The sequence below is a fragment of the Drosophila guanche genome, unplaced genomic scaffold (assembly GCF_900245975.1).
Source record: "Drosophila guanche unplaced genomic scaffold, DGUA_6, whole genome shotgun sequence".
NCBI lineage: Eukaryota > Metazoa > Arthropoda > Insecta > Diptera > Drosophilidae > Drosophila > Drosophila guanche.
The window spans coordinates 1480534-1496213 of NW_022995746.1; the positions used below are offsets into that span (position 1 = coordinate 1480534).

The following is a 15680-nucleotide window of genomic DNA, read 5'->3' on the forward strand; positions in this document are numbered from 1 at the left end:
TCTTTTATTTATGAAAATCTATCAAATTACCACTATAACAAGCCTGTCCATAGAATCATTAAACCGAAAAAAAATCAACATACAGCTCTATGCCATTTAGAACCTTAACTTTGGGGCCTGGCAACACGTACAAGCTGTTGAAAAGTCGTGTAAATATGAATTATAAATATAAACACTTGATGTCAGACATTAACAATTGCAACAACATTGAGAATAGAACTGCACTGACAAAAATAATTGGATCGAATGTTTATCAAATGTATGTGAAAATTATAGCTCCTATATCAAAAATCCACCAGATGTTAAATAAACATTGTCTGATCATTGTAAAATGAATTTTAAAAAAATGCATGATAGGGAAAACACTCTGAAAACTGACCTTGAACTTAATCTCTATCATTGTTATCAACAATCCTATAATATATCCAGTGCGCGAGGAATTTGTATAATTTAGGCATTTGTATGCTGAAAAAAAAAATTAGTCATTTTTTTCAGTGTACACAAATTCCAACGAGCAAAATTATTGTTGACTCTTTCAAATTTAAATTTGTTAAAAACCTGTTTTGAGCGGCACAAAAATATATGGTTCGAAACTCTGCTAAACGTTGGTGTCTCGACTAAAGTGCTGTCCCATTGCGGCCCATAGAAATTGTAGCTAAATGCTTAGAAATTAAATAAACTCAAACAAACACAAGGAAAATGTAAGAACAATTTATAAAAAATGTAAAAAAAAGTTTTAAATGGAGAAAACGAATTTTCCGTTAAAATCTGTTCAAATTGGCTTCAAATGATTGGCAGCACTTTTTGCCTCCAGGCAACAAATTCCAGTCCCGCGCTCTCTCGCTCTTGTTGTTTTTATTCTCTCTCTGCTTCTCTCTTTCTCTGTCTGCCGTAATATTTCTCTCCATCTCGTTTTCTCTCTATGCATTTAAGTTCATTTCCATTGCATTCCGCTTTGTATACAATTTGTATCCCATTCCAGTTGCAGTTATGTTCCGTTTCGTTCCTAAGTATTCAGAGTATCTGTAAATAAGGTACGGCCAGCAGGGTATGTTATGACCAACAACGCCAGGTGGGTCTGGAAATATTAAATTATTTACCAACAATAAATATACATATTAAAAAATGGTCAAACCTTTCCACTCTTCGAAGGTCTAAAGCTTTCGAAGTGTTGAAATTTATGTTCCACAAAATAGGACCCACAATGAACCCCACCTAATAATGTTATGCCATGGAAATACATGGAAATATTATTGTTGTTTAGCCCCGCCATCCATCCATCCATCCATCAGATACAACCAAGAGTGGTCCGCACTTTCGAGCATTTGTTGAGCGGCTTTCGCTGTTGAATGAGTTGAATGTTGGACGCGTTTCGATCAGCCCCAAAACCAGTGACAGAGCCACTGCCGCTGCCGCTGCCGCTGCCGTCGCCGGTCTCCGTCGATTGAGTCCGAAGCGTATCTTCGAGTGCGTCGTTCTGTTCCATCAGATACAACAAATTGAAATTGCAGCTGCCGCTTGGATGCGGATTGCGCGCGAGTCGTTTCTTGTGTGTTGTTCATAAAAATATTTTTGATGAAAATTGTTTTTACCCCGTGTGGAGTGTGTGGAAGTGTGAAAGTGAAATAACTACAGCTCAGGCAAAATAAATTTCATACAATTAATGAAACAGTAAAGCGTAGAAGAAACAAACCACAAATACGTGAAATATTGACAATCCACTCGAGTGGAAGGAAAGGAAGGCGCGGCTGTAACAAGACAACAGCAACAAGAGAGCAGCGGCAGGAATTTGTCCGTCCTTGAGCTCATGAATTAAACACCTGTTTAAGAGCAGAAACGAGATACAGAGAGGAGGAGAGAGAGAATGAGAATTGAGTGTGCAGCATAGAGAATTATATGTTGAAATATGTAGATAATTATTTGGAGAAGCGAGAGAACAACATTTGGAAATTGTGAAATTAAAGTGAAGGCCACAAAGAGAAGCAGAAACGAAGTAAAAGAGAAACTAAATCTACAGAAATAAAGATAATTGAATGTAGAAATTGCCAGGGAGAAATAAAGAGGAGGATCTTCACAGTTAGAGATTGAATGCTGCGATAGAGACACAGTCGTAGATCGAGAGAGAATTTTGCGTATACAAAAGCAAACAGCGAGAGCGGGGAAGAGAGAGAAAGACCAACAAAAACAACGACGACGCCGAGATAGAGATGAATAATTTTACAACCGCAACAGCCGCCGCACCGCCTCCTGGCACTAAGGAAGCCCTGCCACGATCAGGACATGTTAATGAGGGTAAGCAAGGGTCTAAAATTGCCCTAATAAGAGCGAGAGGGGAGCGCAGAACAAGCACCACCGAAACCCAATACCAAATTGGTTGAACATGAACAATTTCCAGTCGATGGTTCTTAGATACATAATTGGGGAATTGATTCGCGTTCAAGTTCGAGTAGGGGAAACAGATCCGAAAATGATTAATTTCAGCTCTTCCAGCAATCCCTTTCCACTCTGTCTGCTTCAACCTTCCCCTTTGATAGCAGCCAAAACAAAGAAAAAGAGTTCCCAGAACTATTCCCGACAGTCGACACTCGTCTTCAAGCTCAAATAAACCGCCGCCACAATATTGAATGCTATTCATGATGATTCAGTTGTAAACAAAGTGCTCTGGAGCACGTTCCGTCAACACATTAATGAATGAATATTCAAAGTTATTCCTATGATATTTTGCCACAATAATTCCCCCATGTGTGATGTGGTATAATTAATGTTAATGTGCGGGGAAGAGATTTTAAATTATTATTGTATGTAACGAAAGAATTAGAACACTTTTTGCCGACTCATTTGTAATTTAAACTAATAACTTATTCGTGGAATAATCTTCTTATATTCTACTATTTTTTAGAGGGTTAAAATCCTCTTTGATTTACTTTTATTACAACATTTCCCAGCTCTTTTCTGATGTAAGCTCAGGGTAAGATGTAAGCTTCCCCCATTTGCATATGAAAAATGGTTGCAGCATGGAAATCCAAGCCCCTTCCTAGTATTGAATAAGCCACCTAATTTGATTGAAATTTACGAAATGCCCCTGAAGCTTGTGTGCAAATCTTCAGCGACACAATTTTTGTGTATTATGTTAATGAAAATGAAAAACACAACAGCCAGCGAAACAGATGGAAAAAACTTTCTCGAGAGTCACAAGAAAGGTCTTGCTGTGCCGTGTCTTGCTGCTACCCTTTTTGGGGGGCTTCCGACTCGAATTTGGTTTTGAAAGTCTTCATGAGACGATAAACAGAAACAAAGACTGCCAGTCAGCGGCAGCAGCAGCAGCAGAAACATCTGAGGAAACCACAGACCAACGACCGAAGACCAAAGACCCGAAGACCGAGAGCGGACAGGGCTCTGAAGAAGAAATTTCAGTTGAAAAATAAACAAATGCCGAGCTGTTATATAGTTTACATTGAGAGCGACAGAGTGAGAGGAGAAAGAGCGATAAAATGGGGGAAAGAGCAACAAGATCCCCGCAACAGAAAGGGAAAATATATCTGCTGTAAGTTTGGTTGTTTTGAGGTGCAAAAAAAAATAAAGATTGCCGCCAGCACTTTCCATTTAATGACTAGACATGCAAAAGGCAGGCATGGCAGAAGGCAGGCAGAATGCCGCAAAGCGGATCGGAGCATAGCAAAGGTATTTGTATCTTTAAGATACTTGCAGCACTGAACAGCGCGTGCAATGGGCAACAGCTGACGATGTGTAGAGGGGAATGGGGTAGAGGGGATTGCCGCCGCTTCATTTGCGCCCAAGCACGCATGACAAAAGACCCCCACAAAGGCGGCAAGCAGGCAGCCCCTCGGTTTTGGAATAGCCATCAGGCAGGCAGGCAGTGCAGGGGCAGGCCTCCCGACTCAAACACAAAACTTAACTGCTTGCTGGCCTCTTTTGATACCCCAGAAAAGAAGGGAATAAGGGGTATGCTGTGTTTTATTTTAAAATAACTTTAAAAGCTGGAAGAATCGTTATTAGAAATTTCTGATGGATAAAGTTTGTCTTCACATTGAAATTTACTACAGGAAATCTTTTAAAATTATAGGATGTGCCTCTTTAGAGATTAAATATCCTCTACAAACATCCGTACTTATTTTTATATGAATGCAAAATAGTTGAAATGAATAATTGCCGAATTCTCCACCCTTTCCCTGGCCCACAAACCGTACCACCGGGTATCCCTTAGTCCGCAAACTCTCCTTCTGTTTTTTGCCCTGACTGACAAGTGTAGAGGGCTGCTAGTGGGGGCACAGAGAGAAAAAGAGAGAGATCTTTTGCAACAGCCCCAGAAGCAGCAGTTGCATGACGAGCTGCCGGGCCTCGATGCCTGAATGCAGTTTATTTCTTTCTTTTTTACAGTTTTTTTGTTGTATTTTTTTGCTGCTGCTGTTGCCGCTGCATGCCAAGAATGATTCACTTGCCACTGCAACGATGACAGGATGTGCAAGTGCCAGGAAAGAGGTCTCCTCCATTTGGATTTGGCTCTCAACATTTCTATGGTGGATAGCACTTAAAGGAAACCCGGTGCCCGTTGCCCGTTGCCCGTTGCTCCAGGGCTCTCCTCCTTCCTGCAACACTTTCTGTGGCTGCTTTGTCATGACTTGCTGTGGCCTATAAAACAGCTTTTAAAGATGCCAAAAAATAATGTAGATTCATAGGGGAGCTAAGTGTTGGAGAGTGCCAGCTGTGGCACTTAATACGGGATGGATGATGTGCAAAAAAATATTTGCATAGACATGAGGGTTAAGTTTAGAGAGACTTTTAAGCAGGATAAATTATTTGTTAAACTATTAGAAATTCAATAAAAATATTTGTCAATACAATTGCCTTGAATTCTACATAAACATTGAGTTAGTCGCTAATTTGTTAAGCAAAGCACACAACAAACATTAGCATATATTATAAAAACACACAACCACAAATGTGTGTGTGTAATTTTCCGCCAGATTATAGAGTAAATTCTACAAAAAAAAAAGAATAACACTCAATTATCCAGCAGACTTCATCCCCATCAAAACAAGAGAAAGCTTTTCACAGTCGTTGTCTAGCACAATTCCTACTCGTATTTGTATTTGTTTCTATTTTGTTTTGTTTTTCGTAGTAAACGCTTGAGATACTCGTATTTGCCATGGCTCTGAAAAATTAAGCTAATTTTCTGTTACAGCCACACTCGAAAAACAGACAATTATTGGCTATTCTCTTGTGGCCATAACGAATGTCTGAAATGTCTGTGGCATTCATAAGCTTGCCTCTATTGGTTGTTGCCTGTTGAGTGGGCCATTCAATCAATCAATGAAAACCGATACCCGAGCCTGAACTTTGGCTTAACTCTTGAGTTCATTTGAATGAAATACTTGTGCGTCATCATCATCATGATCATTGTCCTCCGCATCATCATCATGTTGGGGCATGGCTAAGGTCAATGTAAGGCTGGCTATATAAATATTACCAACACACACACACACACATACACACTCTCGTGGTGCATCTGTATCTGTCAGATGCAACATTCAAATAGTCAACATTGTTGGCGTTGCAGGGCCACATTTCTGGTCGCCATCATCCTATCCCATCCCATACCGGGCCATGCCATGCCATCGTTTGCTTTTGCTCTGCCTGCCAGTGGCATGTTCAACAACCTTGAGTCAGGTTTTTCCACTTTCGGCGCCGCGTCTTCATTGTTATGCTCTGGCAAAAGGGTATTATGATTATGAGCAGATGTTGGGAACGCATAAAAGGTTGCATAGTTAAGCCTGTAAATTAGATGTAGATAATACCAAGGGTTGTAGCCTCATAAGTCTGTCTGCTTAGTTGATTATTAGTTCCATAATACGATGTACAAATGGAAGAAACTTTGAACTTTAAGTCCCAAGCAGTTTGTATTTGGGGAACAATAAGCTCGGATCGTAAGATCATCCCGTAGTAGTAAAAAATAATATTTTATGAATATATTCAAACTGCCGTTTTCAGTAACAAACTTTGATCATTTTGGTGATCCTTTTTTCACCCGTTGCACCCTTTAGAGTATCTCCAGCTTCGACTCTTTGCAGCTCTCATTTCTCTCTTGTTGCAGTAGCCTGCCTCTGTTGCACTCGTCGCTAATCAATGCAAGCGTCAACAACATTTTTCCTCTGCACACACATACATTAATATTTTTTCCTGGCTATCGTAAATTTTCCAGTCAAACTGCTTTCTAATTTTGGCTTTTCCACACTTGTTTATAGTTTTTTTTCCTCCTTTTTGTTCAGATTTTATGCATATGCAATGCACATCTCCATATCGCCATATCCACATCCATATTCATTTCCATTTTGGGGTTGTGTAACTCTTCACGCGATCAGAGAGCCATTCATGCATGGACAGAAATGTGAACTTGGCAGTTGCGGGTGCTGCAGAGTGAGAATCAGAGAGAAATGTGAAAGAGATTCAGCCAGAGTGAAATACACAGAGAGAGAGAGAGGTGTGCAAAAGTATTGTCGAGAAGCCGGGCAAGTGCCAAAGGGCCAAGTCACTCGACTTGACGGCTGGACAAAACTCTCGGCTTTCCGAGGCTCTTGGCCTGTGGACTCTCTGAACTGTAATCGAATGCCCAGCAAGGTTAATTGAATGAATGGCAGCGCAGCATTTGTTGAGGTTGCACTACATTAAAGTTTATCCCAATTGATGAGCAGCCCTTGCCAATCAATTGTTCAGGGCTATAAATTGATTTAAAATCAATTGAAGAATGGTCACATGGTTCATGGAGACTCTATAGCTTGCAGTTCATTTAAGGGAAGATTGGTTATGGTTTCTCAAGAGTAACCTTCTATTTGTAAAATTCAAGTAGAAGAATTCCCAATTATGATTATTTTATGCATTTTCCAAAGGTATTTTGGTTGCATATTGTAGAAGAACTGCTAGACACATCAAATTACATTTTCCAGGAAGCCATTGCAAAAGAATTCCTTGATGTCCGAAGATGTCTTCCCAAGATGCAACTGAAAATTTTGTTCATGAGGCAAATTCCTTTAAGTTTTACGTTACACATTCATGGAAGAAGCTTAAAAACAAGCTCTTCCTATTGCATTCACACAAGATCCTAAACCACATTCTAAGCTTAAATTTATAAAGAATTCGGAGCTTATTTTTTACGAGCAAATTCATACTTTTTATGGCATTTATACAAAAGAATCTCTACGAAAAACTTTCGATCAGCCTTCGTGCACAGCTGACTTCTCTCCTGCCACCTGATCAGAGCCCACAACATTGTCGAAATTCTTGGAAAGCCAAAACCCAATGACGCATGCACTGACTGACAGACTGAGTGAGGGCTTTGCTGACTTACTAACCCGTTCCCAGATCGCTTTTTGTTTTGGTCAAGTCAATAAAATACTTTTTTGGTGACCCACATTGCACCGCTTGACACACAGTCCGCCCCGCTCCATTGTAGTGAGAATTTTGTGGGTTGTGCAAAGGTTAACTGTTCTTTTTTTTTTTTGGCCAAACCCCGTTCCCGGGCGCAGGCTTATATTATAAAAATAAATCAGCTGTCACGGTAGTATGGTGGGGAATTCTCAATGAGAAGGAGCTGCCTTTGGGGAACAGGAAATCGAAAGAATTCCGAAATTGTAGGTATTCCGATTCGAGTGACATAAAGAACCATAATTTTCCTCGTCATTGCAATTTGCAACACAATTTGTTTTTACTGCTGCTGCTGGCGACCCCGACGACCATTTCCTCTACCCATTTCCATTTCCAGCCAAACATAAAGCGCAAAGCAAAGCAATATTTAACGGGCGGGCAGTACAGTAAGTCAATTTCAACACAAATTTTCTTTGTTTTTTTGTCCCCCCCTATAGCTGTGTTTTTTTTTTTTTTTTGCTTTTGCCTGTTGCCCGTTGTGCATAATAAAAAGCTGCGCTTTAGCGTAGCATTATAACGCAAAAGCGCACAAAGAGAGAGACGAAAGAACAACAAGAAACTTACACTCACACATGCGCTTACAAGTACGAGTATGTGTCGTGTGGTACTCGTACAAGACTTTGTAAGCAATATTGCTGAAAGCACAATTCTACACGTGGAAGGGGGCAGGGGTTAGCTTTTGCCGGCCGAAGCATTTGGTACTCTCGAAAAACAAACATAGACATTGGTTCCATGGGTTGTGGGATGTATTCGAGAGAGTGAAACCATTGGAATGTAGATAAGCAGACGATAGAAGCTTGAAAAAATAAGAATTTGACTTGGATCGTATATTCCATGTGTGACCTAACAAATTTTTTTAACAAACCCAAGTTTTTTGTTAGAATATTCCTTTAAGATCATAAAGCATCTCAGGAGCTGCCATTTTCTACCAATCTTCCTTTTATCCGCTTTATATTATAGTCAGCTGATCCTCCCCTAGCTCACATTTGACATTTTTCAAATTATTCTGTTTCTTAAAAATGTGATTTACGACCCTTTGTTTGTATGGTGGAAACTCAAAACATGTACTATGTGGTAAACAGATTTTATAAGTCTTTTGCTATGGTAATTTAAAGTAAAATAATGCATATTTTACGAGAACAATTCTGCGTGATTTACTGCTTTCAGCTTGACAAACAAGACTTGATTTAAGGCCGAGTTTTACCATGCCAATGACAGCTAGAGATATAAGGATTTTAATTAAAGAGGAAATAGTATTTTCTAGGTATTCGTAAAGTGAACAAGAGTTATATGGTAGTAAGCAGATTTATATAGTGTGTTAGACATGTTCCCATAAAAGGTATATGACAAAGCTTTATGTTTTATACACTTCCCGAACAATCTCTAGCAAATTTCAATTGCATATCAATACATCAAAGCAGCCATAATCCCAGATACTAGACAGACTGGCAAGCCTTAGTACATTGATTGATTTGTTGTAGTAAATGCCTGTCTGCATAACAGATTCAATGCAAACTACTGTCTAAAATTACCATACACTCCGGTCTAGGGTATAGACAGTGCTAAGAAGAGGGAGTGGCAGCAGACTGGAGGTAGAGCAACCTGAGCTGAGCAATCAGGCCGAACCACTCAGCACAACGGCGAGCAGAATAAGCAAAAAAAAGATACTTTGTGTTTCAGTTTATGCACCGGCACAAGATACAATTTTGGTTGTTCTCTTTCTGGCATGCCCATGCATATAAAGAGAGAGAATCCCCTTTGGGGTACTCGTACTCGCACCCGCATATGTTTATGTTTATTTATGTGTGAGTATATCTGTGTTTATGTGCAGTCGGAAATCAAACAACTAAATTGATTATGTCTGCCAGTTCGACGCCTCAGCATTTTCTGTGCATTTTCTGTGCTTCTGGTTTTGCAGTAATTCCGCGATGACTTTGCTACAGTTCAAATTGCAGTTAATTAAGTGAAATCGCCACTAAATTGCATTAGTCGGTGGGAGGCTAGAGACCCCGAGTGCCTGAAATGACCCATAATTCAGCTGGAGTGGAAATGTTCTAATTGCTACCCCGAGTCGGAGCGTTCTTCGGTCAAAGTTTAACTAATTGCCAGTTGACAGTTCTTTTTTTTTGAGTCAAGGTACCTTTAAATTAAAGGCAGCGATTGCGCCCAAGGGGGAGATTTGAGTTTGTAGATAATTATGAGGATAGAAAGGAAATGCAGTCCACTTGATTGTGGGAAGTTTAGGAAAGTTTAAGAGGGGAATTTCTGTGTATAAAAAGATCGTAATAGATCGTAGAGGCAGATATGTTAAGTTGGGTCAAAGAATTAAACTAAAACACTGTGAACAAGAAAACGAGAAAGAGACCCCTAAAGATGATCGCTTTGCTCCAGTTTTCCAACAGAACAAACCTATTTAAGCATTCTAAAACCTAAATGTAAAGCCTCTTCTGACACTTTAAGCAATTTTAAGCCCCACAAAAACACAACCAAATTTCCTGTTGTCAATCAAAGAAACGTATGTTGTAGGAATCTCTGCCTAGATATCAGCCCCATTTCCCCATCAATCCGATAACAAGACACACTCAAAATACCAACTACAAGGCAGCAGCAGGCCACACTTACACTTTTCGAGTGACACTAACAGAGAGAGAGAGACATAGGGAGAGAGAGAGATGCCCCAACTAGTAAATGAAAATGATAAATGACAGACACCGACAAGCCCGACAACGCAGCCAATTGCTGGGGGGATCGTACATGTAAGCTAGACAGCAGAACTCGAACTCGAACCGTAAATAACCCGAAACAAAATTCTACACACACACAGAGGGACACACACAATTAAGTGTAAAATTTTTACCACGCTTTCGCTTATCAGCGCGGGGAGATCTCTACGGCTCTACGGCTGGTTAAATCGATCAAAATGCAGTCCCAACGTCCACTTATGTACATCTTCAATGGAATTTCTTTGTCCCTAGCTAAGGTCTGTCCCCAATGCAACTCGGACGTGACTCATCGTGTTCAAGTGGAGCAAGACTCAGAGTCTTACAGATGATTTTTTTATGATCTTTGCGGAGCTTCATTAGATTCGGTTGGTTATTTGATAGCACATGTCATTAGATACTGTAATTAAAGGTGATTCAACGGAGATTATTTTCTCTCCTTTTCTCTCTATCATTTCCGCAGTGTGCAAGGAGTGGCTCGTGCGTGAGGACGGCGCCCTGGCCTACAAGCTGCAGTCCCAAGAGAGTAAGTAGAAACCTATTAATTTAAAAAGAGATATCAAATAAATGGCTTACTTTGGGATATAATTTCCCCCACAGTAAATGACTTTTACAAGGGAAATCGCTATAGAAATGGCATGGTACGCGAGGATTTCCCCACAGCGCTGCACGAGCAGATCAAGGAAAAGGAGCAGGCACAGCGTCAGGTGGAGGCCTACAGAAGACGTCTGACAGAACAGTGAGTGCAAAAAGATGATAGCTGGCAATAGCTAAATAATATAACCATGGATTTCTTACAGAGAGGAGCATGACAAGCGTGTGGCCAAAGAAATTGCTGACAAGCTGGAGCGTGATCTGCAGGAACAGCAGCAAAAGGAGCTGCAACAAAGCGAAATGATGGCACAGAAAATGCAGGTGAGAACAGATCAAACTTACCCTTGGGAATAAGCTAAAAGCTATAACTTTTTTGCAGGAAATTTATGTTAATCTGCCACCTGTGCCGCCGCCTGCCACACGCGACAAAGGCCACCGTCCACCGCCGCGTCCAGCCAAAGCAAGTATACACCTGCAACAGCCGCAGACCAATGGCCATCATCCCGAGCCCTGCACCTCACAGCAGGCTAGATATCAGAGTCAACAGCAGCAGCAGCAGCAGTCAAAACCATTGAAGCTACAACAGCAACATTTCTCACAGACCGATAACTATGTAGGATTATCGCTTATACCAAATATTGTAGATATGCCAGCGGTAGTGGCCACAGTAACAACACCACCAATATGCACCACACCCAGTAGACATGCACAGGCACAGAATCAACATCAGCTGTTGGTGAGTGATGCCACCACATCATTGCCACAGCAGCAGCAGCAACATCAGTCACGTTTTCAGTATCCATCAACACCGGCACGTCGACATGTATATGAGCCATCAACAACATCATTATCATCCAACATACAACCCAGCACACCCACTGCCAGCTCCACTTCATCCATAACTCAGCACTCACCCACTCACCCCACCGTGCAGGCGGCTGACATCGATGAGCTGGTGGACTATGCCGATGTTGCCGACAGCATACGCAACTACAACATCATAGCACCCGAAGAGGAGGCAGCTGCAGTCCCAGCCCCAGCCCCAGCCCCACTCAATGCTGTGGATGCAACACCTTTGCGTTCGCCCTCACACGAGAATCTCCTAAGAACTGAACCCAAATTTCAGAAATTATCACCAGAGAAATACGATCAGCTGGTGGGCAACTTTGGACTGGGTGCCAATGCCACGGCCACTGTCAGTGCTGATGCCAAGGCAGTGGAGCGGCATATGCAACAGCATGCGGATGACATCGAGCTCTATGTGGATCCCTGCGATTATGCGAGTCTGCGAGAGATTGGACTGCCCATGGAGGAGATACAAGAGATGAGCAAGAAGCTCAAACAAGAGCAGAAAGATGAGGTACAGTGCAGAACTTTAAACAAAGCAAAATGTAGCTCTAATTATTCCTTCCTTTAGTTGCTAGCACGTCGCTTGCAGGCCATTGAGTCCAAGGATTGTGTGCGTCAGGAGCAGCGGGATCGCATGCTGGCCATTGAGGCACAGGACAAAGAATTAGCCAAAATGCTGCAGGAGAGGGTAAGACAACACAACCCACAACCAATAAAAGATAAACCCTAATGTAAACCCTTATCCACTTCCAGGAGAAAGCCAAAGCCAAGCGTGCCAAGGAGAAGGCTCGTCTGCGCAAAAATCAACAAAAGGAAGCGGCCTGCGGCAGTGGCACCTCCACCAATGGCAGTCTGTTGTGTGGCACAAACTCTCACTGTGGGCCATTGCTGCCGTTGCCGCAAGACTGCCTTTCCAGCACTGCCGACATCGATGTGGAGGCCTATTCCAATCCCATAGATGTCCTTAATAGCAGCCGCGAACAGCGCCAGCCCAATGGCACGCTGACAAATGGCAGTTTGACCCGGGAAGGTGGCTCCTCCAATCACAGTTCCATGCAGCGACAGCAAAGGCATAACATGCCCCACACACGTGGCGAGGATGATATCTACACACTGCCAGTGGATAATTGCAGACCGGGACAGAGGCCCGTGTCCCTGCACATGGCAGCGGAGACATTGCAGCAGCTGCAGGCTAATAATTCCATGACGCGGTAGGTTAAAGAAATAAACTATTAAATTACAATTATAATAATAATATTTCCTCCTGTAGCTCCGAACACTATGGCTCTGAGGCTGGTTCCCATGACAGTTCACTGCACAGCGGCCATCATGACATTTCGCCACACATCAAATACTCCAAATCCGGCAATTTTGGTATATATGTATTTAAACAAAACACTTCGAACTCTTTATAGCATTTATTAATATTTATTTTTGATATTTCTGCAGATCAAAGTGCCAGTCCCACGCCGCCTTACATGCCAATTCAGGGTACGCGCCGATCAAATTCAAGTGAAGATCGTAAAAAGAAATCCAAGGACAACAAGTGCACGCATCAGTGAAGCCTAAAACTCCAATCAAATCAAGTCCAATTCAATTCTATACATCTATAACTCGTAAATCTACATACATTTTGTACTCTCTAGACAATGTAATTGTTCAGATCAAAGTCGATTGTTTTTTTCATGAATTTATTCACATCTTTCTCACATTGTATCTCTAGTACTTAGAATTTAGTTTAAATTTATAGTAGTTAAGCCAATTCAAAATCATATTTTGTTTTATATGTGCGTGTGGTTTCAGAAAGAATATTAGCCCATCTTAGGGTATACAATAAATATTTTGTTATTAAGTATACATTTTGGAGTATCCTTTCAAATGGAAATAAATTTATATGGAATTTACTGAAACTTGAATCGGATAAGTTGCCTTTAAAGATCTTTGTATGATATTAAAGCATAAATGGATAGAAATTGAATTTAAATTAGATTTCAAAATTGTTGTGGAAGAATTATTGTAAAAGGAAAAAATGTTCATATAGAGAGTGCTTTATGTTGCAATTCTAGAGACTGATTTTGGCAACATACCATACAAATTGGAACCTAGAGTTTACATATTCTATTGAATCGTCTTGAATCTTAATATAGAATCTAAATTGCCAGTGTGCCAATTAGTCAGGATCTAACATGATTCCGACATGCTCTGATGTCAAGAAAAAAATCTCAATATGAGCTCTCTCGATGCCTTGGGTTATAGAACTTCCGCAAAGGTAGAAGATTTATAGTGAGTTAATCTTCCGAGAATAAATAATTGATTTTAAATATTGTTTAAATGAAAACAAGAGAGTAATCCTATAAATATTTAAGAGGTTAATCGTAGTACAGCAGACGACATAAATAGATCTTTCTGTGTGGGTTGATTGATGTTGACTGGCAGCATCCATTCCTTGGAGCAAGTAATAGTTTTTTTCTCAGCTTAGAAGCATTATAAATATGTAGGTTATTCCAGTTTTGAAGCGCGCTTCCTCTACCAATAAATTAATTCAGCTAGCACTTGCCAGATCTTTCCATGCAGTCTAGTGTTTCTTCTTTGCTGTGGGTTAAACAAATATTAATACAAAACCCACAAAGTTTGTAATAATTCTCTCCAACCTTTACCTGTATAGGCATGCAGTTTCTCGTAAATACTTACACCAGACCTTCAGTTACCTGTCCGCAAACTGCTAGAATTCATATCCATCCATCCAAGTCTGCTTCTTGCTGTGGGCTGAACATTAAATTACAAAAAATTCCACCAGCAACTCGTACTCGTACTTGTGCATCAATTTCAATAAAAATGTACCTCCAATAAGAATGTCTTATTAATTTTGTACCCATACTCACATCCCAGATTCTTCTGTAATCATTCTGTTTTTCTTGCGTTTTTGCTTGTCTCTTTGTTTAGTCTTTTCTTTTTGTATAACATCAGCAAGTTTGCGTCCAATACCGGAGATCAAAACTTGTGAAACTGGTATTAAAAGTCACAAGTTAGGGTCTCAGGGAATCAGCCATACAAACATTTGCACATGTCACTCATACCAATACTCGGGGACTACTCGGATACTTGGATATTCGGACGTTTATGCAGATACTCGTACAAATAATATCAGAAACCGCAGCTCGACATCCGCATCGATACCAATTTCAAGAACATTTTTCGCATTACAGCAGGCACTTTTGTATTTACATTTTCAGTTTATATTTCTTTTTTTGTTCCACACTTTTAATTGGTGCTGAGGGCAGCTGTTCGGGGGCTATGGGTGGGGGGCTGTTTAAATGAGGCTTATAGTCAAGCAAAGAAAGCTAGCACATTGTATAGTACGATCTGAAGTACTACTATACAACCTACTACCTCAATTTGCCAGAGAGAAAAAGGTCCTTGGTGCTGGTCCTTTTTGTTGGGTTTTTGGTTTGTGGTTTTAGGATTCTTTGGGTTTATTTGGTTTTGTGGTTAAACAAATTTTTGTGACAAAACATAAACGGAGAAAAATGGTGAGACAAAAATTATATATGGAGTATGTAATGGGAAATATTTACAGGCAGACATACATAGTTGTTTGCTCCTTTGATTTTCGGTAAAAATAATATAAAGAATACAAATAAAATGCTTGGACAATTAAAGCTTATGGTTATGCTACGAGTATGAAATGTTCTTATGATTTTCAATAATTCTAATTGTCAGGTGATGGCTTTTAGTCATATTTTTAGTTAGTTTAAATTGTTATTTACATTGTTATGAAGTTTTTTTTATCGAATGGTATTTTGTACACTCACACTTTAAAGCACACTTTTCGATGGTTTTTGTAATTAAAATTCAAAATGACCCTAGTGGGTCAATTTACACTAATTTCTTTGGGTATCTTGTTTAAAATCCATTGATGAACAAATATTTACATACCATTCTATACACTTGAGTATTATTTTTCAAACAACAAATACAATTATATATTTTTGTGTTAAATTTTAAAGTTTTGTTAGTTCTCTAGCTTAATTTTTGGACACTTCATTTTTATACATTTATATTCCTTTTATGGTTTAT

The 15680-nt window shown here is 40.2% G+C and overlaps 1 protein-coding gene across 4 annotated transcripts; it reads left to right on the plus strand.

Annotated features, from left to right (window-relative positions):
* The first annotated feature begins 1281 nt into the window (after positions 1-1281).
* On the plus strand, positions 1282-13396 carry LOC117582467 (adenylate cyclase, terminal-differentiation specific). Of its 4 annotated transcripts, none has more exons than XM_034270198.1 (10): positions 1283-2292; positions 10624-10686; positions 10761-10899; positions 10961-11075; positions 11134-11490; positions 11881-12114; positions 12172-12291; positions 12357-12814; positions 12874-12985; positions 13053-13396. In XM_034270198.1, exons 1-10 carry the CDS (start codon positions 2208-2210, stop codon positions 13170-13172), a joined length of 1803 nt encoding a protein of 600 aa, XP_034126089.1. In that variant the 5' UTR covers positions 1283-2207; the 3' UTR covers positions 13173-13396. The 4 variants fall into 4 exon arrangements, with proteins under 4 accessions (XP_034126087.1, XP_034126089.1, XP_034126090.1 ...); XM_034270199.1 differs by having other exon boundaries at positions 11134-11367; XM_034270196.1 differs by having other exon boundaries at positions 1282-2292; positions 11134-12114.
* The last annotated feature ends 2284 nt before the right edge of the window (positions 13397-15680 follow it).